The 27965-nt window shown below is 52.9% G+C and overlaps 1 protein-coding gene across 3 annotated transcripts in view; it reads right to left on the bottom strand.

The window, feature by feature from the left end:
- Window positions 1-985: 985 nt before the first annotated feature.
- The window catches only part of PRR12 (proline rich 12), a 34056-nt gene continuing 7076 nt past the window's right edge, over window positions 986-27965 (bottom strand). For 2 of the 3 annotated variants that reach the window (XM_033224071.1, XM_033224072.1), the window contains 10 exons: window positions 26367-27033; window positions 23883-24298; window positions 11617-11733; window positions 11258-11391; window positions 9968-10440; window positions 5813-5938; window positions 5112-5209; window positions 2423-2569; window positions 2214-2309; window positions 986-1963 (listed from right to left, as the gene is read on the bottom strand). In XM_033224071.1, coding sequence (XP_033079962.1) covers window positions 1817-1963; window positions 2214-2309; window positions 2423-2569; window positions 5112-5209; window positions 5813-5938; window positions 9968-10440; window positions 11258-11391; window positions 11617-11733; window positions 23883-24298; window positions 26367-27033 — 2421 coding nt within the window. In that variant the 3' untranslated portion in view covers window positions 986-1816. Of the gene's footprint in view, window positions 1964-2213; window positions 2310-2422; window positions 2570-5111; window positions 5210-5812; window positions 5939-9967; window positions 10441-11229; window positions 11392-11616; window positions 11734-23882; window positions 24299-26366; window positions 27034-27965 lie in introns of those variants that run through there. The other variant, XR_004440474.1, reaches the window with a different exon arrangement.

The raw sequence follows: 27965 nt of genomic DNA, 5'->3' as shown, positions 1-27965 counted from the left end.
ACTAAAAAGTGGGTTCTGATCAAGTAGATCAACAGCCTGAGATTCTCCATCTTTTCCTTTAAGGGTGGGAGGAGGGGAAACAGTCCTATTCCACCTGCCCTCTCGTCTGCTGCCCGTGCAGATTCTACATTTCTACAAGCTCTTGGGGAACTCTTGAGAGTGCTGTACCATGGACCACTCACTTGGATTCAATACAGGACTTGAGGCCAGGTGCGCTGGCTCACACCTGTACTCTCTTTGAAAGGCTGAGGTTGGCGCATCACTTGAGGTCAGGAGTTCGAGACAAGCCTGGCCAATGTGATGAAACCCGTTTCTACTAAAAATACAAAAGTTAGCCGGATATAGTGGTGGGCCCCTGTAATCCCAGCTACTTGGGAGGCTGAGGCAGGAGAATCGCTTGAACCGGGGAGGTTGAGGTTGCATGAGCCAAGACTGAACCACTGCACTCCAGCCTGGGCAACAGAGCGAGACTCTGTCTCCAAAAAAAAAAAAAAAACCACAGGATTTGAGCTGGGTGTGGTGGCATGCACCTGTAATGCCAGCTACTTGAGACTGGGGCAGGAGGATCCTTTAAGCCCAGAAGTTCAAGGCCAGTCTGGGTAACGTAAGGAACACAGAGCCAAGCACAGTGGCTCTTGCCTATAATCCCGTCACTTTGGGAGGCTGAGGCAGGAGGATCGCTTGAGCCAGGGAGTTGGAGGCTACAGTGAGCTATGATCACACCACTGCACTCCAGCCTAGGTGACAGAGCGAAATCCTGTCTTTAGCTAAAAAACAAAAGAAACCCCCCAATGATAAGTATGTGTTGTCTGAAGTCATTAAATTTCAGGGTAGGATACTTTGCTGTGTGGGGACACAGAACATATGCCAGCCTCAGGCCCCCCACTGCCCAGGACTCTCGGAAAGTCCTGTCCCAGACCCTCTGCCCCTGCCACCACTGCCACCCACCCCAGCGCCGCAGGACAGAGGCACTCCAGCCTGCCGGTAAAGTGTTTGCCGTTGGGTTTTCGTTTGGCTGGTTGTGTGTACACAGTGTATACAAGTTGAGTTGTACAGAAGCCCAAGAAAGAGCAAGAGACAAAGGGTGGTGGGAGCAGGGGGCGGGGTGGAGGGGGCGAGAACAGGGAGGAGGGGAAAGGAGACCGATAAAAAATAGAACCACATCCAGACAACAATGGGGGGGGCAGCGGGTGGGGGCCAGACACAGACAAATCGCCGTAGAAAAGGAGTGGGGGGGCAGAGAGAGGGGACCCTTCTCCCCTCTCCACCTCCCCAGCCCCCTGCCCCAGGTATGTACAATAAATAAGATTAAAAATAATTAACAAGATGCGTTTTCCCCTCCCACCCGACGCCAAATGCCCTGGGGAGGGAATGGCCTTTAGCAAAGATCTTGGCCTGCAGGGGGGACTTGGGGGGAAGGGGTCCCCCAGCTCTCTGAAGCCACCCCACCCCCCCCAGCCATACATAGACTTTTCCTATACATTATGTACAAGGTGGAGGGGGCGGGGGCTGTGGCTGTGGAGGGGGGGTTGGGGCAAGGGGAGAGGGAAACCGTTACTAAATAGACATTTATACATATATATAAATAATTTCTCTGTACACCGAACAGTGGGAGGAATGGGGAGGGAGTGGAGGGGGCTCGGGAGAGGGGGGGAGTCGGACTCTGAACCCTGCCCTGGAGGGGGCAGCATAGACACACCCTGACCCATGACCCCCTTTCCCCGGCGATGGAGCCCAGGGGTTAGCTCCTGAGACACGGTTCTGTCCCAATTCTTGGTTCATGGAGGAGGCGCCCCCATCACAGGCTGGGGCGGGGTCACCCACAGCGGCTGTGGGCCTGTGCTTGGGCCAGCAGGTCACTGAAGGAATCAAAGAGCTGTTCCAGCCATGGCTGGTTCCGCATGCACTGCTGGACCACTTCCTCCTGGCCCAGGTCCTCGGCGCCGCCCTCGATGGCCAGGGTCTGCAGGGGTCAAACACGGCACTGGGAAGGGTGGCACAGCGGCCTCTGGGGAGGGAAGGGGCTGGGACCTGGGGTGTCAGATGTCAGTGTCCCAGGGAGACCAGGGCTGGGGGCTGCATCCTTAAGTCCAAGAGAGAAGGACCTGAACTCTTGGGTCTGCGGCAGGATGGGGATAGGCTTGGACCCTCGGATCCCGAGAGGTCAGAAGGGTTGGAATCCCAGGGCGATGGGTGCTGTGGGTGGGGCTCACCTGGTCCCGGCAGCGCAGGAAGGTGTGGTATTTATAGTGGTGGAGTGAATGGTAGAGCGTATAGTATCCCGACTTTTCCAGCTCGACCTTGAACTCCTGGGTAGGAGTAGAGATGCCTCAGCCCCTCCGGCCCGGCGCTGGGCAGCCCCTCTCCTCCCTCCGCACACACCGCCACACTCCCCACTCCCAGCCCTGGCCCCAGGGCCCACCTGGGCTCTGACCACGCTCCTCTTGAGCTTGCTGAGTGTCTTGCGGTTGTACGGTTCCCCGGCCGGCCGCAGCCGCACAGCCCCCTCTTCCGGGGAGCCTTCCTCACTCTGCTCCACTTGCAGCTGTGGGAACGTGTGCAGGGCATCCTGCGGGAAGCCGATGGGTCAGCTGGATGCCACCCCGGACCCACACACCCCAAACTCAACAGCCAGGTCTCAGATCCGTGCCTCAGTTTCCCCCAGGTTGCAGATCAGCAGAGACAACTGGAGTCTTGGTCTCCTCAAAGGACAGAGGAGGTGGGGCCTGACTAGTGACGCTTACACTGTGCTTTCTGGCCTGGCTCAGATTCTCAGTGTCACCCAAAATTCTACCCCAGAACTCTCAGGCTCATCCTAACCATCTATCCCAGAATTCCCAAAACCATCCTAACCACCTATCCCAGAATTCCCAAAACCATCCTAACCACCTATCCCAGAATTCCCAGCCCCATCCTAACCATCTACCCCAGAATTCCCAGAATTCCCACTCACATCCTAACCATCTATCCCAGAATTCCCAGCCCCAACCTAACCATCTATCCCAGAATTCCCAGCCCCAACCTAACCATCTACCCCAGAATTCCCACTCCCATCCTAACCATCTGTCCAGAATTCCCAACCCCATCCTAACCATCTACCCCAGAATTCCCACTCCCATCCTAACCATCTACCCCAGAATTCCCAGCCCCAACCTAACCATTTATCCCAGAATTCCCACTCCCATCCTAACCATCTGTCCCAGAATTCCCAACCCCATCCTAACCATCTACCCCAGAATTCCCACTCCCATCCTAACCATCTACCCCAGAATTCCCAGCCCCAACCTAACCATTTATCCCAGAATTCCCACTCCCATCCTAACCATCTACCCCAGAATTCCCACTCACATCCTAACCATCTATCCCAGAATTCCCACTCACATCCTAACCATCTACCCCAGAATTACCTACCAGTCCCATCCTAACCATCTACCCCAGAATTCTCAGCCCCATCTTAACCATCTACCCCGGAATTCTTTTTTTTTTTTTTTTTTGAGACAAAGTCTCGCTCTGTCGCCCAGGCTGGAGTGCAGTGGCACGACCTCAGCTCACTGCAAGCTCCACCTCCCAGGTTCACACCATTCTCCTGTCTCAGCCTCCCAAGTGGCTGGGACTACAGGTGTCCACCACCATGCCTGGCTAATATTTTGTATATTTTTAGTAGAGACAGGGTTTCACTATGTTAGCCAGGATGGTCTTGATCTCCTGACCTCGTGATCCACCTGCCTTAGCCTCCCTAAGTGCTGGGATTACCGGTGTGAGTCATCGTACCCGGCCATCTATCCCAGAATTCTAACTCCCGACTAAACATACTTCTCAGACCTACCCTAATATCCTACACTGAGATTACCCACTGTAGTGTATTATCTCAACCACAATCCTCAGTGCCAGCCTAACAATCCGTCTCAGAATTTATAGACTAAATTCATACCCTCCAGAGTTTTTATAACCTAACGCTACCCAGAATTTTCCAACCTACCCAGCACTCTACCCCCAAATTTTCAGAGCCAGCATAACATTCCAGCTTAGATTTCTCCGCACCAGTCTAAGAATCCATTCCAGAATTATCAGTCATTCTAACATCCCACCCATCATTCTGAGAAAACTACTATCTCACTCAAAATTCTCAGAGTCAGACTAATATTTCCCCATATATTTTCCTTTCTGGAGACAGTCTTTGCTCTGTCGCCCAGGCTGGAGTGCAGTGGTGTCATCTCGGCTCACTGCAAGCTCCACCTCCTGGGTTCAACTGATTCTCCTGCCTCAGCCTCCCGGGAAGCTAAGACTACAGGCACCCACCACCACACCCAGCTAATTTTTTATTTTGAGTAGAGACAGGATTTCACCCTGTTGGCCAGGGTGGTCTCGAACTCTTGACCTTAGGCCAGCCACCAGCCTTGGCTTCCCAAAGTGCTAGGATCACAGGCGTGAGTCACCGCGCCCGGCCTCCCTGCATATTTTCTAAGACTAACTTCCCACCAGCCATCTCAGCACCAGCCTCACAGCCTATCCCAGAATTCTTAGTATCAGCCTAGAATTCTCAGACTCACTAAAAGCCTTCCAGAATTCTCAAAGTCAGAATAACATTTGATTCCAGAAGTCTCAGTTACCCTAACACTCTATCCCGGAATTCTAAGTGCCACACTAACATCCCAACCAGAATCCTCAGAGCCAGTTTAGTTTAACATTTCAGAGCCCTGATAGTCCATCCCAGAATATCCCAGAAGGGAAATCATACAGATGACTTAACACGGAAGCCTGGGATCCTAATAGCCTGCATTGGACTCACGAAGAAGCTATCAGTCTAGCGCCAGCCTTGGGTGCAGGCCTAGTCTATGTTTGGTTCCACACTTACTCTCCGCAATAACAGCTCAGCTTTTCAAAACCTCCCCTCCGCCGCCCCAAGGCCCACAGCTCCTCCCCACATGGGCTTCATGGCTGTTGAGAACCCAGAGATCTCCTGACAGTCCTGCCCTCAGCTTTTCTTCCATCTGAGCCCAGAAGGGCAATCTCCTTCCAAGAATCACCCTCACCCATAGCAGCCAACATGTACATGTCTTCTCTATGTGGACCCTGGGCCCCAGACACCCCCTGTCCAGACCCCCAGGCACCTGCAGGGCTGGGCTTAGCGACAGCCGCTTCAGGACTTTCTTCTTGTGCTCATTCAGCAGGCCGTCTATCTTCCGCATGGGGGGCAGGTACAGCTCGTCTGACGGATGAGGACATGGTGTTAGGAAGGCCACAGCCCCACAAAGCACTGGGGCCAAGGTGGGGTCATGGAGTCTGGGTCCCCAAATCCCCTTCCCACTCAGAGACAAAAGTAAAGGCCCCAGTCCCCTCCTCCTTCAGACCCAGGAGTCTTGGCCCCAGCTCCCTCGTCCCTCAGACCCAGGAGTCCAGACCCCCAGCTGGTCCTCCCTCAGACCCAGGAGTCCAGACCCCCAGCCGCTCCTACCTCAGACCCAGGAGTCCAGACCCCCAGCTGCTCCTACCTCAGACCCAGGAGTCCAGACCCCCAGCCCCTCCTTCCTCAGACCCAGGAGTCCAGACCCTCAGCTGCTCCTCCCTCAAACCCAGGAGTCCAGGCCCCCAGCCCCTCCTCCCTCGGACCCAGGGACTTCCTCCCTCAGACCCAGGACTCCAGGTCCCAGCCCCTCCTCTCTCAGACCAGGTCCAGGCCTCAGCTCCTCCTCCCTTAGACCCAGGAGTCCAGACCCCAAACCTCTCCTCTCTCATATCAGGTCCAAGCCCTCAGCACCTGCTCCCTCAGACCGAGTCAGCCCCCACCCCTCCTCCCCAGGCCTTAGCTCACCATGCGTGTCCTCCAGGGCCTGGATCATGTCTGGGTCAAGTGCTGTGCTCACCAACATCTCCACATAGCTCCGGTACATCTCCCGCATCGCCCGGGTTTTCAGCAGACGCCCAGGTACTGCCCGCTCTGCAGAAAAGACAGGACGCAGGCTCTTATCCCAACTTCCTCTGAGACCACCTGTGTGGCAGATGCTGTTCTCAACACTGGGGACCAGAAGAGAAATCTCTGCTTTTGGGAGGTCCAAGTCCACTAGGGAAGACTGACAGGCAAGCACCAGTGCCACATGCTCTTGTGGCAGAATCACAGGAACCGCAAGAAGCTCAGAGAAGGCCGGGCACAGTGGCTCACACCTGTCATCCCAGCACTTTGGGAGGCTGAGGCAGACCACCTAAAGTCAGGAGTTTGATACCAGCCTGGCCAATGTGGCAAAACCCTGTCTCTACTAAAAATACAAAAATTAGCCAGGCGTGGTGGCACATGCCTGTAATCCCAGCTACTTGGGAGGCTGAGGCAGGAGGATGGCTTGAACCCAGGAAGCGGAGGTTGCAGTGAGTTAAGACTGTGCCATTGCACAGCCTGGGTGACAGAGTGAACCTTGTCTCAAAAAAAAAAGCCCGGTATTGTGGCCCGTAAAGTGCTGTGGCCTGTAATCCCAGCACTTTGGGAGGCCAAGGCTGGTGGATCACCTGAGGTCAAGAATTCGAGATCAGCCTGACCAACATGGAGAAACCCCATCTCTACTAAGAAATACAAAATTGGCTGGGCGTGGTGGCGCATGCCTGTAGTCCCAGCTACTCGGGAAGCAGAGGCAGGAGAATCCCTTGAACCTGGGAGGCGGAGGTTGTGGTGAGCTGAGATCGTACCATTGCACTCCAGCCTGGGCAACAAGAGCGAAACTCCATCTCGAAAAAAAAAAAAAAAAGGGCTGGGCATGGTGGCTCATGCCTGTAATCCCAGCCCTTTGGGAGGCCAAGGCAGGTGGATCACCTGAGGTCGGGAGTTCGAGAACAGCCTCACCAACACGAAGATACCCCGTCTCTCCTAAAAATACAAAATTAGCTGAATGTGGTGTCAGATGCCTATAATCCCAGCTACTCGGAAGGCTGAGGCAGGAGAATCGCTTGAGCCTGGGAGGCAGAAGTTGCGGTGAACCGAGATGGCAACATTGCACTGGCAACAAGAGTGAGACTTTGTCTCAAAAAAAAAAAAAAGCAGCCCACAGGAGGCATCAGAGTCACCCTTGTTCAAGGTCAAACAAAGGCTGAGCCTTGAGAGAGAGCTCAGAGCAGTTCATTGTGGCTTCACTTAAGTCTAAAGCAGCAGCATTGTTGGTTTCCAAAAGAGTGCATCCAGAGAGGTCAGATCATAAACAGGCAAGGCTGAGGGAGGAGATGGGAGCTGGGAGTGGACAGGTCAGTGCAGGCCAGACAATACTGGGCCTCCAGCATGAGGCAGAAAGGGCAAGGGCTTTTTCTGGTGGGCACTAGGGAGCCACGGGAGAGCTGAGAGCAGGGAAGGGGTGAGTATAACTGTAGAAAGACGCCTCCTAAAGCCAAGTAGGGGACAGACTGGAGGAGTGAGGCTAAAGTCCAGGCTGATGGACGAGCTAGGAACGAATGGAGGTGGGGCAGGGCTGGAAGCAGAGGACGAGGCTGAGCTGGGCAGGTCTGGGAAAGAGTACAGGGGATGGGGGCAGGCAGGGCTGGGAGCTGCCCGGCTGTGGGGGCGATAGGTAGAAAAGGCAAAGAGAAAGGCTGGGTGCGGTGGCTCACGCCTGTGATCCCAGTACTTTGTGAGACTGAGGCGAGCGGATTGCCTGAGGTCAGGAGTTCAAGACCACCCTGGGCCAACATGGTAATAAAAACTCATCTCTACTAAAAATACAAAAATTAGCCGGGTGTGGTGGCGGGCACCTGTAGTCCCAGCTACTCAGGAGGCTGAGGCAGGGGAATGAACCCAGAAGGTGGAGCGTGCAGTGAGCCAAGATCACGCCACTGTACTCCAACCTGGGTGAGAGAGTGAGACTCCGTCTCAAAAAAAAAAAAGGAAAAGAGGTGATGATGGCTCCTGGGAAGTCTGGTCAGGTGACTGTGTAGCCAGAGGTGCAGTCCCTAAGATGGGGAAGCCAGGACAAAGAGCTTGATGGGATTTGGGGGTACTGGGGAAGGTCTGTGGGGTAGCCAAGGGCAGAAACTGGGCTTTGGCTCACTGGAAAGGGGTCATGACCCCAGCAATAAGGCAGACAGCTCGTCAACAAGAGAGAAGGAAACTGGGACCCTGGACAACCCCGAGAAAGAGCCATTCATTCATTTATTGAGACAGAGTTTCCATCTGTCACCCAGGCTAGAATGCAATGGTGTGATCTCTGCTCACTGCAACCTCCGCCTCCTGGATTCACACCATTCTCCTGCCTCAGCCTCCCAAGTAGCTGGGACTACAGGCGCCCGCCACCATGCCTGGCTAATTTTTGTGTGTGTGTGTCTTTTAGTAGAGACGGGGTTTCACTGTGTTAGCCAGGATGGTCTCGATCTCCTGACCTCGTGATCCGCCCACCTCGGCCTCCCAAAGTGCTGGGATTACAGGCGTGAGCCCCCGCACCCAGCCTTGAGTGGCTGTATTTTTAATCTCTGTTAAAAACAGAGATTAAAAACTATGTGGCCCTGACCAGGTCCCATCACCTCTTGGTGCCTCAGTTTCTTCATCTTTTATTTATTTATTTAAGAAGCTATCCTTAGAGACAGGGTCTAATTCTGTCACCCTGGCTGGAAAGCAGTGGTATAAAAGTAGCTCACCATAGCCTTGAACTCATGGGCTCAAGTGATCCTTCTCTCTCAGCCTCCTGAGTAGCTGGGACAACAGGCATTCGCCGCCAAGCCCAGCTAATTTTTAAAAAATTTTTTGTAGAGATGGGGGTCTCACTATGTTGCCCAGGCTCATCTCTAACTCTTGAGCTCAAGTGATCCTACCACCTCAGCCTCCCAAAGTGGAGAGATTACAGGTGTGAGCTACCACACCCGGCCCCCATCTTTAAAATGAGGATAATTTTAACAAGCTATCTCACAGGGTTTATTAGGTAAAGATCAAGTAAGCCTGTATGCAAATGTTTAAAATGATACCTGGCACATAGTAAGCACTCAACAAAAGTCAGCTGTTACCCTTACTGTACATATGTGAATATATATATATATATATATTTTTGTTGTTGTTACTGTCATCACTAACTAGACATATTTTTTTTTTTTTGAGATGGAGTCTTGTTCTGTCTCCCAGGCTGGAGTGCAGTGGCCTGATCTCAGCTCACTGTAACCTCTGCCTCCCAGGTTCAAGTGATTCTCCTGCCTCAGCCTCCCGAGTAGCTGGGATTACGGGCGTGCGCCACCGTGCCTGGCTAATTTTTGTATTTTTTAGTAAAGACGGGGTTTCACCATGTTGGCCAAGCTGGTCTTGAACTCCTGACCTCACCTGATCCGCCTGCCCTGGCCTCCCAAAGTGTTGGGATTGCAGGCACAAGCCACTGTACCCGGCCTAACCAGACATCATCATAAGCACTGAGGATGTGGCAGTGTGCTGGGCAGACACGGAGTACACAAGTGGTGTCTACTAAAGACCAGCACTCTCCTATGAGCTTCGTCTGTTACGAACCCATTTTACAGGTGAGGTCATTAAGGCACAAGAGGTTATGCCTCTTTCTCAGTGTCACCCAGGGCCTCATAAGAAACCCCACCATCACAGAGCCTCCAGGACAGCCACCTGACGTCCCACATCTTCCTCAGCCCTCAAATCCTGCCTGTTACGAGGCAGAACGCAGCACTGAAGAGTAGAGTCCGAGGCACCCTGGGCTCAGTTGCAACTCTGGTGGGCACCCAACACAGACTATGATGCTGTCTCTTGGTGCCTCGGCTTCCTCACCTGTAGATGAGGGTAACAGTATCCACCTACTAGGATGGGTGAAAATTACACAAGTTAACATCCATCAGCTTCTTAGCAGGCAGCGTGTTGTGCAGTTAGATGCCCGGTGACTGTCAGCTGCTGCCATTAACTGTAACATACTAGTTGTTACCGTCCTGTTGAGGCTACCTAGAGCCCTCTGGACAGCCCTCACCTGTGTCCCTTTCCCACCCACCCCTGCAGCCCTGAGGCTGCCTGGGGCCTCACCGTCCTCGCTGGGGGCTCCAGGGGAGGACTCCGAGTCCGAGGAGCTGCCTGGTGGGCCCCCGCCTGCTGCAGCGTTGCTCCCTGCCTCCTTCAGCCATTTCTTCCTCTTCTTAGGGGGCGGTTCAGCCTTCACCTTGGTAGGCCGGGCTTTAGGCAGCCGGGATGTGGCAGGCTGTCCTGTGGCAAGACTCCGCTCTGGCCGCGTCTGCCGTCCGCTGGCGGCCCGCTCGCCCCGCAGTGGCCGCTCCCCACGCGTCACCTTCTCCTTCTCCTTTTCCTTCTCGACAGGCCGCAGGAGGGAGGGCTTCTCGGGGGCAGGGGGCTCAGGCATAGCCGTCTCAGGCGTCTGCTCTGGGGGCTTCTCGGATGTCGTCTTTTCAGGGGTCTCAGGCTTGGGAGGTGGTGCTGGGGCCTTAGGGGGAGGTGCAGAGCTACCCCCAGCAGATGTGGGGTTCTTGGCCTGCCCAGAGCGTCTAGAAGGGAACAGAGAAGGGAATGTAGTCAGTAGCCCCCGAGAACCCAAGTTCTCCTCATTGCCCCTGCTCAGTGCCCTAGGCACAGAAACAGCTTCTCTCATACCGTCCCCTCCTCTCTCTCTGCGTCTCTGACCCCCTCCCTCTCTGGGACTCTGACCCCCTCCCTCTCTGGGACTCCGACCCCCTCCCTCTCTGGGACTCCGACCCCCTCCCTCTCTGGGTCTCCGACCCCCTCCCTCTCTGGGTCTCCGACCCCCTCCCTCTCTGGGTCTCTGACCCCCTCCCTCTCTGGGTCTCTGTTCCCCTCCTTCTGTGAGTCACAAGTTAACATCCATCAGCTTCTTAGCAGGCATTCGCCACCAAGCCCAGCTAATGGGCTAAAGAGGCCCAGGACCCTCTTTCTGGGTCTCTGTCCACCCCAGGTCTCTGTACGCTTCTGTGAGGCTCTCTCCCCTCCCGTCTCTGGGTCTGTTTCCATTTCTCTGGATCTCTATCCTCCCCCATCTCTGCCCCTCTTTTTCTCTGGGTCTCTGTCTCCTTCTGAGTCTCCATCTCCCTCATGTCTCTGGTTCTCTGTCCTCCTGTCTCTGGGTCTCTCTTACCCCTGCCTCTGGGTCTCTGTCCCCCTCTCTTTCTGGGTCTCTGTTCCCCTCCTGTCTCTGGGTCTCTGTCCCCCCCCCTCTGGGTCCCTCTCCCCCTCTCTCTCTGGGCTCTATCCCCACCTCCCACTCTCTAGCCTTCTCTCTCGCATGCTCCATCCCCATGCCTGTCGGCGCTGCATACTACCTGCCCCTGTGTCCCCCGTGGTTGGTACCTGACTGGCACAGGGGGCCGATGCCAGGGTTTCCGAGCACAGACCCTCACGTAGTCCTTCTTATTGACATTTTCCAGGAACTTTACATAGAGGCGCTGGTACCGATTTTTTGCGTCCCCAAAATACCCCAAATACTAAGGGGAGAAAGAGGCACATGAGGAAATTCTTCACACTGCCAGCCAGATGGCCAACACCCTCGTGCCCTGGGCTACCACGGCAGCTGCCTGGAGCATCCTGGCAGACGGCGGCCCCCTTCCAGATACACTGTGGAGTGAGTCACACTCCCGCGAAGGGGAACCCCAGCTCCTAGATACCACAGCCCGGGGCCCCCAAGTCCTTGGTCCCCTTTGCAGGCTTACATTACTGGTGGCACAAAACTGCCTCTGACCGTCCTTGATCTCTGGAGTGAATTTCTGCAGAAGAGCCTTCTGGACTCGCCAAATGGGTGGGGGTTCGCGCCCCGTCTGCAACGCCAGCTGAGGAGGAGGGGTGTGGTGAGGCCAGCAGGGTCAGCCCTCATTCCCGTACCTACTGCCCGTACGCCCTGGCCCACTGGCCTCCCTCACCATCCCCTTAGAGAAAAGGCAGAGACGTCAACAACAAGTATCTTCTACCCCCATGATGTGTTCAGCTCTGTGTGCAGCTTGAACTTGGCCCTGTCCCCTCCTGCCCACCCGGTACCCTGGATCAGGCTGCTCGTTCTTAGGCTGCAGAGTTTGAGTCACTGTTGCCTTACGGTGTGAAAGCCCAGAACTTCCTGTGTGACTCAGAGTAATGACAATCTTTGGGCACCGCCTGCTATTTACTGTGCTGGACAGGAGGGTATGGTTGTGAGCAAGACGTCCTGGTGTGGTCTGTGTCCCCTCACAATTCTCTTTTTACTTTTTCTTTTTTTGAGACGGCGTTTTGCTCGTTACCGAGGCTGGAGTGCAGTGGCGCAATCTCAGCTCATCGCAACCTCCACCTCTTGGGTTCAAGCTGATTCTCCTGCCTCAGCCTCCTGAGAAGCTGGAATTACAGGTATGTGCCACCACGCCCGACTAATTTTGTATTTTTAGTAGAGACAGGGTTTCTCCATGTTGGTCAGGCTGGTCTTGAACTCCCCACCTCATGTGATCCACCCGCCTCGGCCTCCCAAAGTGCTAGGATTACAGGCATGAGCCACCAAGTCCAGCCAAATCTCTGTTGCTTATAAGCCACCCAGTCTATGGTATTCTGGTATAGCAGCCTGAGGGGTCTAAGACACCAAAAAAGCCTTCACACAGAGGTAATAACAGAAGTAATAAGACAGACAAGCAAATAAACAAAACAGGGTGAGTTTGTGGCCTGTGCCAAGAACAGGCAGGTGAGGTTACCTGAGACCATTTCATCAGCATGTCCACAGCAGGGAAGACAGAGCAACAGGAAGGCTCCCTATCTCTGCTCCCTCTACCCCACAAACACCTGAACACAAACCACCACCACCCTGCAGTTTGCATGTGCCCCAGCTGGGCGATGGCAACTGACGGATGTGAGAGAATGTGACCCTGAGGACTAAAGGGGCAGCAGAGGCGCCAAACATGGACACAAGAAATAACAGTACAAGTCATAAATGTCCTGTTGCCAATTCCCAGGACACTGTAGAAGTCTAGAGGAGGGGCCTCAGATTTTTTTTTTTTTTTCCCCGAGATGGAGTCACCTAGGCTGGAAGTGCAGTGGCGCGATCTCAGCTCACTGCAACCTGCGCCTCCCGGGTTCAAACGACTCTCCTGCTTCAGCCTCCCTGGTAGTTGGGACTATAGGCACCCACCACACCAGGCTAATTTTTGTATTTTTAGTAGAGACAGGGTTTTGCCAGGTTGGCTGGGCTGGTCTTGAACTCCTGACCTCAGGTGATCCACTTGTCCCGGCCTCCCAAAGTGCTGGGATTACAGGCGTGAGTCACTGCGCTCAGCCTCAAATTTAAACTGAATCCACGAATGCTTCCTGGAATAGGTGACAGATGCCAAAATGAGTCCCTGGAAGGAACATGTCTTTAAAAGGGGAGCCAGGCTTTGCGTGCAGTGGCTCACATCTGTAATCCCAACATTTTGGGAGGCCGAGGTAGGCGGCTCACCTGGAGTCGAGAGTTTGAGACCAGCCCAGCCTACATGGTGAAACCCCACCTCTACTAAAATACAAACATTAGCCAGGCGTGGTGGTGCAGGCCTGTATGCCCAGCTACTCGGGAGGCTGAGAAAGGAGAATTGCTTGAACCCAGGAAGTGGAGGTTGCAGTGAGCCGAGATCACAGCACTGCACTCCGGCCTGGGCGACAGAGCAAGACTCTGTCTAAAAAAAAAAAAAAAAAAAGCACCAGCTTGAGGAAGCCATCGGAGCATCTTGTCAGCCCAGGGAGACTGCCCCTACCTCTGCCCCCTCCCACTCCCTGTGTCGGCCTCCTCTGAGGAAGCTGCCGACACTGTAGCTGGAGTCAGACCCTCTGGCTAGCACATTCTCACTGGGCTTGGTACCTTCCCTCAAACCACTTTTCCTCCCAGCATCCCCACTCCACACCCAGTCATCAGGCCTCACCCTGACTTCAGCCTTGTCCATTCCCCAAACAGGGCCAGTCAATCCCCAAGCCCCACCCATCTTGCCTCTCCTCACGTCATTCACATCACTGACCATGCCAACCACCGATTACTAGAAAAGTGGCCCGGCCCACAGCCTCCTACTCAATGGAACCCACAGCTGATTGGAGATTCAACCTAGGGAGGTCACCAGCAGGCTTTTTTTTTTTTTTTTCTGACAGAGTCTTGCTCTGTTGCCAGGCTGGAGTGCAGTGGCGCGATCTCGGTTCACTGCAACCTCCATCTCCTGAATTCAAGTGATTCTCCTGGCTCAGCCTCCCGAATAGCTGGGACTAGAGGCGCACGCCACCACGCCCAGCTAATTTTTGTATTTTTAGTGGAGACAGGGTTTCACCACGTTGGCCAGGATGGTCTCGATCTCTTGACCTCATGATCCGCCCGCCTAGGCCTCCCAAAGTGCTGGGATTACAGGGGTGAGCCACTGCGCCCAGCCTCTTTTTTTTTTTTTTTTTTTTCAGACAGAGTTTTCGCCCAGCCTTTTTTGTTTTGTTTTTGTTTTTGTGAGACCCTCTCACTCTGTTACCTAGGCTGGAGTGTAGCAGCACAACCATGACCATAGCTCACCTATTGCCTCCTAGGCTCAAGTGATCCTCCTGCCTCAGTCACCTACCCACCAAGTAGCTGGGACTACAGGAAGGCACCACCACTCCTGGATAATTTTTGTATTTTTTTTTTTTTTTTTTTGAGGCGGAGTCTCGCTCTGTCGCCCGGACTGGAGTGCAGTGGCCGGATCTCAGCTCACTGCAAGCTCCGTCTCCCAGGTTTACGCCATTCTCCTGCCTCAGCCTCCCGAGTAGCTGGGACTACAGGCGCCCGCCACCTCACCCGGCTAGTTTTTTGTATTTTTTAGTAGAGACGGGGTTTCACCATGTTCGCCAGGATGGTCTCGATCTCCTGACCTCGTGATCCGCCCGTCTCGGCCTCCCAAAGTGCTGGGATTACAGGCTTGAGCCACCGCGCCCGGCCTAATTTTTGTATTTTTTGTAGAAATGGGGTTTCACGGCCAGGTGCAGTGGCTCATGCCTGTAATCACTCTGGAAGGCCGAGGCAGGCAGATCACCTGAGGTCAGTAGTTCGAGATCAGCCTGGCCAGCATGGTGAAACCCCGTCTCTACAAAAATATGAAAATTAGCCAAGTGTGGTGGCAGGTGCCTGTAATCCCAACTACTCTGGAGGTTGAGGCAGGAGAATCGCTTGAACCCAGGAGGTGGAGATTGCAGTGAGCCGAGATCGCATCATTGCACTCCAGCCTGGGGGATGAGAGCAAGACTTGTCTCAAAAAAAAAAAAAAAAAAAAAAAAGAAAAAGAAAACTGCAGGGTTCCATTAAAAGGGGAGTCAGTCCCAGGATAGATGCTGTGGACAGAGTACTGTCGAGGCTTGAACAACTCCCCAGTCACCTCCCTACTGGCCAGGGGCTCTAAATGGCATAGAGCCTAACGTCTTCACTAGCACCCGTGGAACTCATCCCTGCACCCACGTCCAACATGGCTGGGTCCAGCCCACCTGCCCAGCCTCAGCATTCACTGTCCAGTCACTTAACACCTTGCGTCCCTGCACACCTCAAACATAGCGTGCTTTCCCTCACCACAGGGCCTTTGCACAGCTGTTTCCTCTGCCTGGACAACCCCAACACCATACTCTTCTCCACCCAATGAACTTTTTTTTTTTTTTTTTTTGAGACAGAGTCTCGCTCTGTCACCCAGGCTGGAGTGCAGTGGCCGGATCTCAGCTCACTGCACGCTCCGCCTCCCGGGTTTACGCCCTTCTCCTGCCTCAGCCTCCCGAGTAGCTGGGACTACAGGCACCCGCCACCTCACCCGGCTAGTTTTTTGTATTTTTTAGTAGAGACGGGGTTTCACCGTATTAGCCAGGATGGTCTCGATCTCCTGACCTCATGTTCCGCCTGTCTCGGCCTCCCAAAGTGCTGGGATTACAGACTTGAGCCACTGCGCCCGGCCGAACTTTTTTTTTTTTGAGACAGAGTCTCACTCTGTGGCCCAGGCTGGAGTGCAGCGGGCTCTCAGCTCACTGAAACCTCTGCCTCCTGAATTCAAGTGATTCTCCTGCTTCAAGCCTCCTGAGTAGCTGGGATTACAGGGACCCGCCACCATGTCTGGCTAAGTTTTGTATTTTCAGTAGAGACGGGACGGCACCATGTTGTCCACGCTGATCTTGACCTCCTCACTTCAAGTGATCCACCCACCTCGACCTCCGAAAGTGCTGGGATTACAGATGCGAACCACCACACCCAGCCAACTTTTTCTTTTTTGAGACAGGGTCTCATTCGACTTGCCCAGGTGGGAGTGCAGTGGCGCAATCCTGGCTCACTGCAGCCTTGATCTCTCAAACTCGGGGTGATCAGCCTCGAGGGTAGCTGGGAATACAGGCGTGTGAAACCACACACCTGGCTAATTTTTTGTATTCTTAGTACAGGCAGGATTTCACCATGTTGACCAGGCTGGTGTTGAACTCCTGAGCGCAAGCAATCCACCCACCTCAGCCTCCCAAAGTGCTGGGATTCCAGGCAGGAGCCAGTGCACCCAGTATCCGCCCAGTGAACTCTTACATGCTTGGAGTATACACGCTGCCCAACTCTTACAACAACCCCAACAGAAGTTTCAGTTTACAGACGGGGAAGGAGAATGGGCTAGCCTGGCCCTGTCAATTTGGCAGCTCGTTCCCACAAGTGGATCTTGAGCTTTTGAGATTGATTTGTTTTTTGGTTTTTTGTTGTTTTTTTTTTTTGAGACAGGGTCATATTCTCTGTCACCCAGGCTGGAGTGCAGTGCTATAATCATGGCTCACTACAACCTCAACTTCCTGGGCTCCGGTGATTCTCACATGCCAGCCTCTCCAGTAGCCGGGACTACAGGCGGGCACCACCCTGTCTGGTTCAATTTTTTTGAATTTTGTGCAGAGACAGGGTCTCACTATGTTGCCCAGGCTGGTCTCAAACTCCTGGGCTCAAGTGATCTGCCAAGCACCTCAGCCTCCCAAAGTGCTGGGATTGCAGGCTTGAGCCACCACGCCCGAGGTGACAGACTGCAGCACTTGAAATGTGGCTGGTCCAATGGATGCACTCAATCAGGACAAAGTATTCACAGGATTTTGAAGTCTTGGTATGCAAAAAAGAAGTTAAAACCTCAACTTTTCATTTTAGTAATACCCCATTTAATAATATTAAAACATCGGCCGGGTACGGTGGCTCACGCCTGTAATCCCAGCACTTTGGGAGGCTGAGACAGGCGGATCATGAGGTCAGGAGATCGAGACCATCCTGGCTAACACGGTGAAACCCAGTATCTACTAAAAATACAAAAAAAAATTAGCCGGGCGTGGTGGCGGGCGCCTGTAGTCCCAGCTACACGGGAGGTTGAGGCAGGAGAATGGCATGAACCTGAGGGGCGGAGCTTGCAGTGAGCCTAGATTGTGCCACTGCACTCCAGCCTGGGTGACAGAGCGAGACTCCGTCTCAAAAAAAAAAAAAAAAAAAAATTAAAACATCATTAACAGTTTTTCTTTTTCTTTTTTGGAGACTGAGTTTTATTCTTGTCGCTCAGGCTGGAGTGCAATGGTACGATCTCGGCTCACTGCAACCTCCGCCTCCCAGGTTCAAGCAATTCTCCTGCCTCAGCCTCCCGAGTAGGTGGGATTACAGGTGCCCACCACCACGCCCAGCTAATTTTTTTTTTTTTTGAGACGGAGTCTCGCTCTGTCGCCCAGGCTAGAGTGCAGTGGCCGGATCTCAGCTCACTGCAAGCTCCGCCTCCCAGGTTTACGCCATTCTCCTGTCTCAGCCTCCCGAGCAGTTGGGACTACAGGTGCCTGCCACCTCGCCCGGCTAGTTTTTTGTATTTTTTTAGTAGAGACGGGGTTTCACCATGTTAGCCAGGATGGTCTCGATCTCCTGACCTCGTGATCCGCCTGTCTCGGCCTCCCAAAGTGCTGGGATTACAAGCTTGAGCCACCGCACCGGACAATTTTTATATTTTCGGTAGAGATGGCGTTTCACTATGTTGACCAGGCTGGTCTTAACTCCGGACCTCAGGTGACTCACCCGCTTTGGCCTCCCAAAGTGCTGCGATTACAGGCCTAAGCCACCACACCCAGCTAACAGCTTTTCTTTTTTTTTTCTTTTTGAGACAGGTTCTCGCTCTGTCACCCAGACTGGAGTGCAGTGGTACGATTTCGGCTCACTGCAACCTCCATCTCCCAGGATGAAGCGATTCTCCCACCTCAGCCTCTCAAGTAGCTAGGACAACAAGCGCATGCCACTATATCTAGCTAATTTTTCTTTTTCTTTCTTTTTTTTTTTTTTTGTAGAGAGGGGAGGTTTTGCCATGTTGCCCAAGCTGGTCTTGAACTCCTGACCTCAAGCGATCCACCCACCTTGGCCTCCCAAAGTGCTGGAATTACAGGCATGACCCACCACACCTGGCAAAAACATCATTAAGAGTTGTTCTTTATTAATCACAAGTTGAAACTGTGTGTGTGTGTGTGTGTGTGTGTGTGTGTGCATGCGCGCATGACAGAGGCTCACTCTGTTGCCCAGGCTGGAGTGCAGTGGCGCAATCATAGCTCACTGCAGCTTCGACCTCTGGGCTCAAGTGATCTTCTCACCTCAACATCTGAAACTGCGGGATTACAGGTGTGAGCCACCGCATGTAGCCGAAATAATATTTTAGATATGTTAGGTTAAATAAAATGCATTCCGGCCGGGTGCGGTGGCTCAGGCCTGTAATCCCAGCACTTTGGGAGGCCGAGACGGGCGGATCACGAGGTCAGGAGATCGAGACCATCCTGGCTAACATGGTGAAACCCCGTCTCTACTAAAAAATACAAAAAAAAAAAACTAGCCGGGCGAGGTGGCGGGCGCCTGTAGTCCCAGCTACTCAGGAGGCTGAGGCAGGAGAATGGCATAAACCCGGGAGGCGGAGCTTGCAGTGAGCTGAGATCCGGCCACTGCACTCCAGCCTGGGCGACAGAGCGAGACTCTGTCTCAAAAAAAAAAAAAAAAAAAGCATTCCTATGGCTAATTTCTTTTTTTTTTTTTTTTTTAAGGCAGGGGCTCACGATGTTGCCCAGGCTGGTCTGCAACTCCTGGATTCAAGCAATCCTCCTGCCTCGTCCTCCCAAAGTGCTGAGAGTACAGCACTTTGGTCACCTATGGCTAATTTCATCTATCTTTTTTTTTTTTTTTTTTGAGACGGAGTCTCACTCTGCCGCCCAGGCTGGAGTGCAGTGGCGGATCTCAGCTCACTGCAAGCTCCGCCTCCTGGGTTTACGCCATTCTCCTGCCTCAGCCTCCCGAGTAGCTGGGACTACAGGCGCCCGCCACGTCGCCCGGCTAGTTTTTTGTATTTTTTAGTAGAGACGGGGTTTCACCATGTTAGCCAGGATGGTCTCAATCTCCTGACCTCGTGATCCGCCCGTCTCGGCCTCCCAAAGTGCTGGGATTACAGGCTTGAGCCACCACGCCCGGCTCATCTATCTTTTTTATTTTTATAAATGCAGGAATGAAAACATTTAAAAATCACATATATGACTCAGGTGATATTTATATTGGATTGCTGTTTTTCTGGAATAAACAATGGTCTATAGCTTGTTCTTGTAGGGGCTTTAAGAGTGGTTTCTACCAGCCTGGCCAACATGGTGAAACTCCATCTCTACTAAAAATACAAAAATTAGCCAGGCATAGTGGCGGGTGCCTATAATCTCAGCTACTCAGGAGGCTAAGGCAGGAGAATCACTGGAATCCGGGAGGTGGTGGTTGCAGTGAGCCGAGATTGTGCCACTGCACTCCAGCCAGGGAGACAGAGCGAGATTCCGTCTCAAAAGAAAAAAAAGAGATGGTATAAAAGAAAAAAAATGGGCTGGGCACAGTGGCTCACGCCCATAATACCAGCACTTTGGGAGGCCAAGGGGAGCAAATCACAAGGTTAGGAATTCAAGACCAGCCTGACCAACATAGTGAAACCCCATCTCTACTAAAAATACAAAAATTAGATGGGCGTGGTGGCACACGCCTGTAATCCCAGCTACTCAGGAAGCTGAGGCAGGAGAATCGCTTGAATCTGGGAGGTGAGGGTTGCAGTGAGCCAAGACAGCGCCACTGCACTCCATCCTCGGAGACAGATTGAGACTCCGTCTCAAAAAAAAAAAAAAGAAACACAGTCCAGACACAGTGGCTCACACCAGCAATCTCAGCACTTTGGGAGGCGGAGAAGGGAGGATTGCTTGAGCCCAAGAGTTCAAGACCAGTCAGGTCAACAGAATGAGACGCCAGTCTCTACTTAAGGAATAAAAAAATTTGCCAGGCATGGTGTTGTATGCCTGTAGTCCTAGTTATCAGGAGGCTGAGGTGGGAGGATCACTTGAACCCAGGAGTTTCAGGCTTCAGTGAGCCATGATCATGCCACTGTACACCAGCCTGGGTGACAGAGTGAGGCCCTGTCTCAAAACAACAACAACAAAAAATAATAAGTGGCAGAGATTTGAGTCAGTCGGGTTAAACCAAAGTGACGTCTTAACTATACCAGCAGCCTGCCCTGTCTCCAGGCCCACAAATGAGTCCCCAAGATCTGTATGTTTGGCAAAGGCATGGGGTTTTGTCCCCCATTATAATGCACACTCAAGTTGTATTTTAAGCATCTGAGTCCTCACCTGGCCCCTTCCCCTGCCCCCATGCCAGCTGGGAGGTGGTGTCAGATGGCCCTGGCTCCAATTCCAGGTTGGCACCGGCCAGCCGACTGACTCCCTTTCTCTGAATGTGAACTTCCCCATCTGTAAAATGGGGATGCTCAAGGTCCCTGCCCTAGGGCCCTGTTCATTTGACCCAATGCTGGCTCAGCTGCGTTTGACTAGAACGTACATGGTGCCTGGCTGAGTCGGGGATAAGAATATGGGTTCTTGGCTGGGCGCAGTGGCTCACGCCTATAATCCCAGCGCTTTGGGAGGCTGAGGCAGGCAGATCACCTGAGGTCGGGAGTTCGAGAGTAGCCTGACCAACATGGAGAAACCCCAACTCTACTAAAAATACAAAATTAACCAGGCATGGTGGCGCATGCCTGTAATCCCAGCTCAGGAGGCTGAGGCAGGAGAATCGCTTGAACTCGGGAGGCGGAGGTTGCAGTGAGCCAAGACTGCACCATTGCACTCCAGCCTGGGCAACAAGAGTGAAACACTATCTCAAACATAAATAAATAAATAAATAAGAATATGGGTTCCTAAGGCCAGCAGGGCTGGGTGTGGATCCCGAGCTACAAAAGCCTGGGAAAGCTACTTTATCTCTCTGTGCCTCATTTTTCCCTAAAAAATGAGGATAATAGGCCAGGCACAGTGGCTCATTCCTGTAATCCCAGCACTTTGGGAGGCCGAGATGGGCAGATCACCCGAGGTAATGAGTTTGAGACCAGCCTGGCCAACGAACATGGTGAAACCCCATCTCTACTAAAAATACAAAAATTAGCCAAGCGTGGTAGGGTCCTCTCTAGTCGCAGCTACTCAAGAGGCTGAGTTATGAGAATCGCTTGAACCAGGGAGGCGGAAGTTGCAGTGAGTCACTGCACTCCAGCCTGGCCAACAGAGGGAGACCCTGTCTCAAAAAAACAGGCATAGTAATCCGCAGTCAGAAGGACTTTTTAACCTGTGTGGGCCTCAGTTTCCATCCCTATAAAATGCTACTGTAGTCTCTTATAATGAAGTTTATCTTTTTTATATGAAAAGATAAAACTTAGAGATGGATGGTGGTGACGGTCATTCAACAATGTCAATATGTTTTTTTTCTTTATTTTTTTGAGACAGAGTTTTGCTTTTGTAGCCCAGGCTGGAGTGCAGTGGCTGGTCTCGAACTCCTGACCTCAGGTGATCTGCCCGCCTTGGCCTCCCAAAGTGCTGCAATTCCAGGCATGAGCTACCGCACCTGGCCTATGATGTCAATTTTTTTTTTTTTTTGAGACAGTCTTGCTCCCTCACCAGACTGGAGTCCAGTGGCACGATCTCAGCTCACTGTAACCTCCGACTCCCAGGTTCAAGCGATTCTCCTGCCTCAGCCTCCCGAGTAGTTGGGATTACAGGCACCCGCCACCATGCCTGGCTAATTTTATTTTATTTTATTTTATTTTTGAGATGGAGTCTCGCTCTGTCGCCCAGGCTGGAGTGCAGTGGCGCAATCTCGGCTCACTGCAAGCTCCACCTCCTGGGTTCACACCATTCTCCTGCCTCAGCCTCCAGAGTAGCTGGGACTACAGGTGCCCCCCATCAGGCCCGGCTAATTTCTTGTATTTTTAGTGGAGATGGGGTTTCACCATGTTAGCCAGGATAGTCTCGATCTCCTGACCTCATGATCCACCCACCTCAGCCTTCCAAAGTGCTCGGATTACAGACATGAGACTCCCAGCTAATTTTTGTATTTTTAGTAGAGACAGGGTTTCACCATGTTAGCCAGGATAGTCTCAATCTCTTGACCTTGTGTTCTGCCTGCCTTGGCCTCCCAAAGTGCTGGGATTACAGGCGTGAGCCCCCACGCCCGGCATGATGTCAATATCCTTAATGCCACCGAACCATACACTGAAAACTAGTTAAAATGACAAATTTCATGGTACGTATGTGACCATGATTTTAAAAACAAAGAAAAACGAAATTCTGACTGTGATGTTCCCAAAATCCTCTTCCTCAGGAGGTAGTAGACATTTCTTTTCTTTTTTCTTTTTTAGAGACAGGGTCTCGCTCTGTCACCGAGACTGGAGTGCTGTGGTGCGATCATAGATAGCTCACGGCAACCGCAAACTCCCGGACATAAGCAATCCTGCCATCTTAGCCTTTCATGTAGCTGAGACTACAGGCATGTGCTACCATGCCTGGCTAATTTATTTATTGTTTTTGGTAGATGTGAGGTCTTGCTATTTGCCTAGCTGCTCTCAAGTGATCCTCTCACCTCCGCTTCTCAAAGTTCTGGGATTACAGGCGTGAGCCACCACTCCCAGCCTGCTCTATTATTTACTTTTCCCACAATGAATTACATTGAAATAACATACGAAAAAATACATTTGAGTTTGCCTCAAAAAACACACTTAAGAAGAAAGTGTAAGGCCGGGCGCGGTGGCTCACGCCTGTAATCCCAGCACTTTGGGAGGCCGAGACGGGTGGATCACAAGGTAAGAAGTGGAAGAGCAGTTTGACCAAGATGTTGAAACCCCTTCTCTACTAAAAATGCAAAAATTAACCAGGTGTGGTGGCACGTGCCAGTAATCCCAGCTACTCAGGAGGCTGAGGCAGGAGAATTGCTTGAATCCGGGCAGCAGAGGTTGCAGTGAGCCGAGATTGCGCCCCTGCACTCCAGCCCGGGCAACAAGAGTGAAACTCCGTCTCAAAAAAAAAAAAGAAAAAGATATAGCCTGACACACAGTGAGCATTCCCAAATGATTCACTTTTTTTGTTTGAGAGAAAAGGTTTCAATATGTGGCTAGGCTGGTCTCAAACTCCCAAAGTGCTGAGATTACAGGTGTAAGCCGCCGCATCCGGCTGAATTCACGATTACATTTACGGGTTACCTGCAGGTACTCTATGTCAGTGACTCACATTTCCACCATTGTGCCATAAATGGCAAAGTAGCCTGTCTCTCTGGCTCGTTCCATTAGACTAGAAGCTCCCTAGGGCCAGAGCCACATCTGCTTGTACAGTACTGGTCCTCTACCACCCACAGTAGGGTATCTGCATAAACGTTCACAATCGCTTTACCTTATATGCAAGTAATGCATGTATAAACATATACACATTAACAATCGCTTTACCTTACATATAAGTAATGCATGTATAGACACAAACGCAAATAAAACCTCTGAGGCCCGCAGGTCCTCGACACCTCTATCAGCCCCATCGGACTGTGAATTCCAGGGCGGCCAGGCCATGACTGGATCTGCAGGTCCCAATACAAGCCTGTCATCCAGCAGGCGCTCAACAAACAGGTGACCAAACCCATCAGGCCCAGTTTTTGGAGAAGGCTGGGACTCACCTTAAGCGAAGGGATGTCCTCGGCACGGATGACGAACTCGTCCCGCTCCCGGAAGATGCCCTCTCCGCCACTCTCGCCAGCCTCCTCGTCCGTCTCCCCACACACGGCCGCCGTCTCCTGCTTCTTGGCCAGATGCAGGGGCCGGGTGTCCGGCAGCTCGGGGTCTTCGGGGGACGGGGCGGCGGGCTCCTCGGGAGGGGCAGCCGGTGGGGCAGCGGCTGGTGGGGGTGGCGGAGGAGGCGAGGGCATAGCTGGTGGAGGTGGTGGTGGCAGCGGTGGTGGCGGTGGTGAGTTGGGCGTGGGGGCCACCAGCGGGGGCGGCGAGGGCAGGGCTGGCTGTGGCGGCGGAGGCTGAGGCTGAGGAGTCGGGGCAGGAGGTGGAGTGGGTGGGGGTTTCTCCTCCAGCAGTGGGGGCTCTGGGGGAGACAGCGACATCAGGCCTGGATGTTATTCATCATTCCTGGCACCTTTCCTCTTGTCCTTTAAACATCACTTTCTGTACCAAGAACCCCTCTGTCTGTAACTACCACTCAGCTCCCAGTGGCCATTCTACCCTATCGGAGTCTCTGCAGAGACCTACTCTGGCTCCTGTGGCTGTAAAGGAGACCTGTCTCCCATCCCTAATCCCCTTCTCAGTCCTGAAATGTCTCTTTGTGGTCTCAAAGCCCTTGTCTGGCTCTTAACTCCTCCTCCTGAATGACCCTCCCACTCCTAAATCATCACCTCCCTAGTTCTACTTCCTCACCTTGTCTTCCTCCAAGGCCTCATCCTTCTCCCTCCAGGCCCATCTTTGTCCTTTCCTTGGCCTGCTCACCAGTGTGCAGACTGCTAACCCTTCCTCTGTCTGCCAGCTCCCTTCTTCAGGCCTTTTAAGAACCTCATAGGAGGCGGGCATGGTGGTTCACGCCTGTAATCCCACTACTTTCGGAGGCCGAGGCAGGCGGATCACTTGAGGTCAGGAGTTCGAGACCAGCCTGGCCAACGTGGTAAAACCCTGTCTCTACCAAAAATATAAAAAATGAACCAGGTGTGGTGGCAGGTGCCTGTAATCCCAGCTACTCGGGAGGCTGAGGCAGGAGAACAGCTAGAACCCTGGAGGTGGAGGTTGCAGTGAGCCAAGATCATGCCACTGTACTCCAGCCTGGTGGACAGAGTGAGAAAAAAAAAAGATGGCTGGACACGGTGGCTCACGCCTGTAATCCCAACACTCTGGGATGCCAAGGTGGGCAGATCATGAAGTAAGGAGTTCGAGACCAGCCTGGCCAACATAGTGAAACCCCATCTCTACTAAAAATACAAAAAATTAGCTGGGCATGGTGGCAGGCACCTGTAGTCCCAGCTACTTGGGAGGCTGAGGCAGAAGAATCACTTGAACCTGGAAGGCAGAGGTTGCGGTGAGCCAAGATTGCGCTACTAAACTCCAGCCTGGGTGACAGAGCGAGACTCTGTCTCAAAAAAAAAAAAAAAAAAAAAAAAAAAGAACCTCACAGAGTCTTTTTGTTTTGTTTTTGGAGTTTTTTGTTTAAAAAGACCCTGTCTTAGGGTCTTGCTCTGTCACCCAAGCTGGAGTATAGTGGCTCAATCATGCTCACCACAGCCTCAACCTCCCGGGCTCAAGTGATCCTCCTGTCTCAGCCTCCCAAAGTGTGCTAGGATTACAGGTGTGGCCCACTGTGCCCAGCCTGTCATGGTTTTTTTTTTTTTTTGAACACTCCCCTCTAACTCCCTGAAATCTCACCCGACCCGTAAAACTGCTGCTTCTCCGTTCTTGTATCCTGGGCCATGGCCCTTCCAAGCCCTTCAAAGGCTCTCTCAGCCTGGCTGTTATCTCCTGCAACGACCCTGTCAGCTTTGGTCTCACCCCTTCTTCTCACCTCCCCACTCCCCATTCCCCAACTTTCTACACCCCCCAAAAGCTCTCTCCATTTCCCAAGTCCCCTCTATGCCCTCCTGTAAGCTCCCACCTCTCATCTCCCAATGCCTCTGTTTCTGCCATTAACACCCCTTAAGCTGTGTCCAAAGCCAGAGCACAACCTAAACCCTTCCTGTGCCCCTAGTCTTGCCTTCCGCTGCCCACTCCCAAGACCCATCACTCTCCCCAAGTCTTTCTCTGCCCCCAGACATCTTTCTGTACCTTCACACGTGGCTGACTCAGAGCCCTCCTCAGTCCCCACACCTCCCACCGTTCAGAACCTGAGTAGCCCCTCTCCTGTAACTCATCACCTGCCCTGTCTCCTTGCATTCTCCAGTATCTGCATCGGGGCCCCTCCTAGTCCACTTAGCACCTCTGGGTGAATTAGAAAAAGATACACACCTTCCTCAAAATGCCTGTATAATAAGGAAAGTCCCTTCATAAATATGCAAGCTTGTACCATCTACGTGAATGGTGTCTCTTAAACAGTGCGTAACCTGCGCAACTATATCTAGTGACCATGATAACCTTTAAGCTCCACTCTACTCCCAGACCACCTTCCCAGAGCTCACCAGGAGTGCCATTGCCGTTGGCACTGGGGAGCCCCGGAAGGGGGGGTGGCCCTGGAACTGTAGCTGCGGGGGCCAAGGGCGGCCCATCTGGGGTGGAGGTGTCCTTTGGCCCAGCAAGGGGTGGGTCATCGAGGGCAGAGATGGCCGAGGAGATGCTCTCCTGCAGGTCTCGGTTCTTGGCGACAGAGTCTTCCTCGTCCGAGGAGAAGGAGGGCAGCGTCTCAAGGTTCCGCTTCAGCTCCTCATCCAGTCGCTTGCAGGGTGAAGGGCAGCCCAGCCCCAGCCCCTCACTCTCTGCAGCCTCCAGGGCACCCCCAAGCCCGAAGGCTCCAGAAGGTGGGGGATGTGGCACAGCGGGGGTGGCAGGGGGCTGGGGCTGCAGGCTTCGGGCTGGCACAGAGGGTGGCACGCTCTTGGGAGGGCTGAGTGGAGGTGTCAGGCCCGCCTGGTAGAGTGGTGGGTGGCGCTTGCCTGACTTGAGGAAGTCCAAGAAGGAGGCCATGAAACCCGACTTCATCTCCGGCTGCTTCTCCTCCACCTCCTTGATCTTGGCCTCGATCTTCTCCCGAGTTAGGCTCGAGTCCAGGCTGTTGTGGTCAGTGCCTGATATGGCATCACCCGATGAGGCTCCCAGACCCTCGCCAGCCTTGGGCACAGACAGCTTGATCTAGACATGGGAGTGGCGGGCCGTGAGGGCCCAGGAGTCTGGGCCCCCAGTCCCATCCCCCCTCAGCCCCCCAAAAATCCAAATTTACAGGTGCTCAGCCCGTGAATTTCTAGAATTCAAAGCTGCAAACCCCTTGTCTTAGATTCTAGGAGGACAAGACTAGAGTTCCTCGCTCAGAAGACCAGAAACTTAGACTCACTGAGCTCTTCCCTTACAGCCCAGTTCAGGTCCCCAGACCTGCTTCCCATGAAACCCAGGAATGTAGGATCCCTCAATGCCCATCATTTGGGATATAGAAGCTAAAAGCAGGCAATCCGGGTGAGGTGGCTCACGCCTATAATCCCAGCACCTTGGGAGGCTGAGGCAGGCGGATCACTTGAGGTCAGGAGTTTCAAATCAGCCTGGCCAACATAGTAAAACCCCATCTCTACTAAAAATACAAAAAAAAAAAAAAAAAAAAAAAAATTAGCCGAATGTGGTGGCGGATGCCTGTAATCCCAGCTACTCAAGAAGCTGAGGCAGGAGAATCTCTCGAACACAGGAGGTGGAGGTTACAGTGAGCCAAGATCATGCCACTGCACTCCAGCCTGGGTGACAGAAACTCTCTCTCAAAAAAAAAAAAAAAAATGCTAAAAGCATAAGCCCCAACCTCCTGCCTCTCTCTAAACCCATAATTTCCTTTATTTCTTGAGACAGGGTCTCACTCTGTGGCCCAGGCCACAGTGCAGTAATGCAATCATAGCTCACTACAGCCTTGAACGCCAGGGTTCAAGAGATACTCCCACCTCAGCCTCTGAGTAGCTGGGACTATAGGTACACACAGCCACATCTGGCTAAATTTTTGTTTTTAAAAGAAACCAGGGTCTCACTACGTTGACCAGGCTGGTCTCGAACATCTGGCTTCAAGAGATCCTTCCGCCTCAGTCTCCTGA

This window comes from Trachypithecus francoisi, unplaced genomic scaffold (genome assembly GCF_009764315.1).
Source record: "Trachypithecus francoisi isolate TF-2019V2 unplaced genomic scaffold, Tfra_2.0 Lachesis_group12, whole genome shotgun sequence".
Lineage (NCBI taxonomy): Eukaryota > Metazoa > Chordata > Mammalia > Primates > Cercopithecidae > Trachypithecus > Trachypithecus francoisi.
The sequence above is the reverse complement of the archived record's forward strand: the minus strand, read 5'-3'. Positions and strand labels throughout refer to the sequence as shown.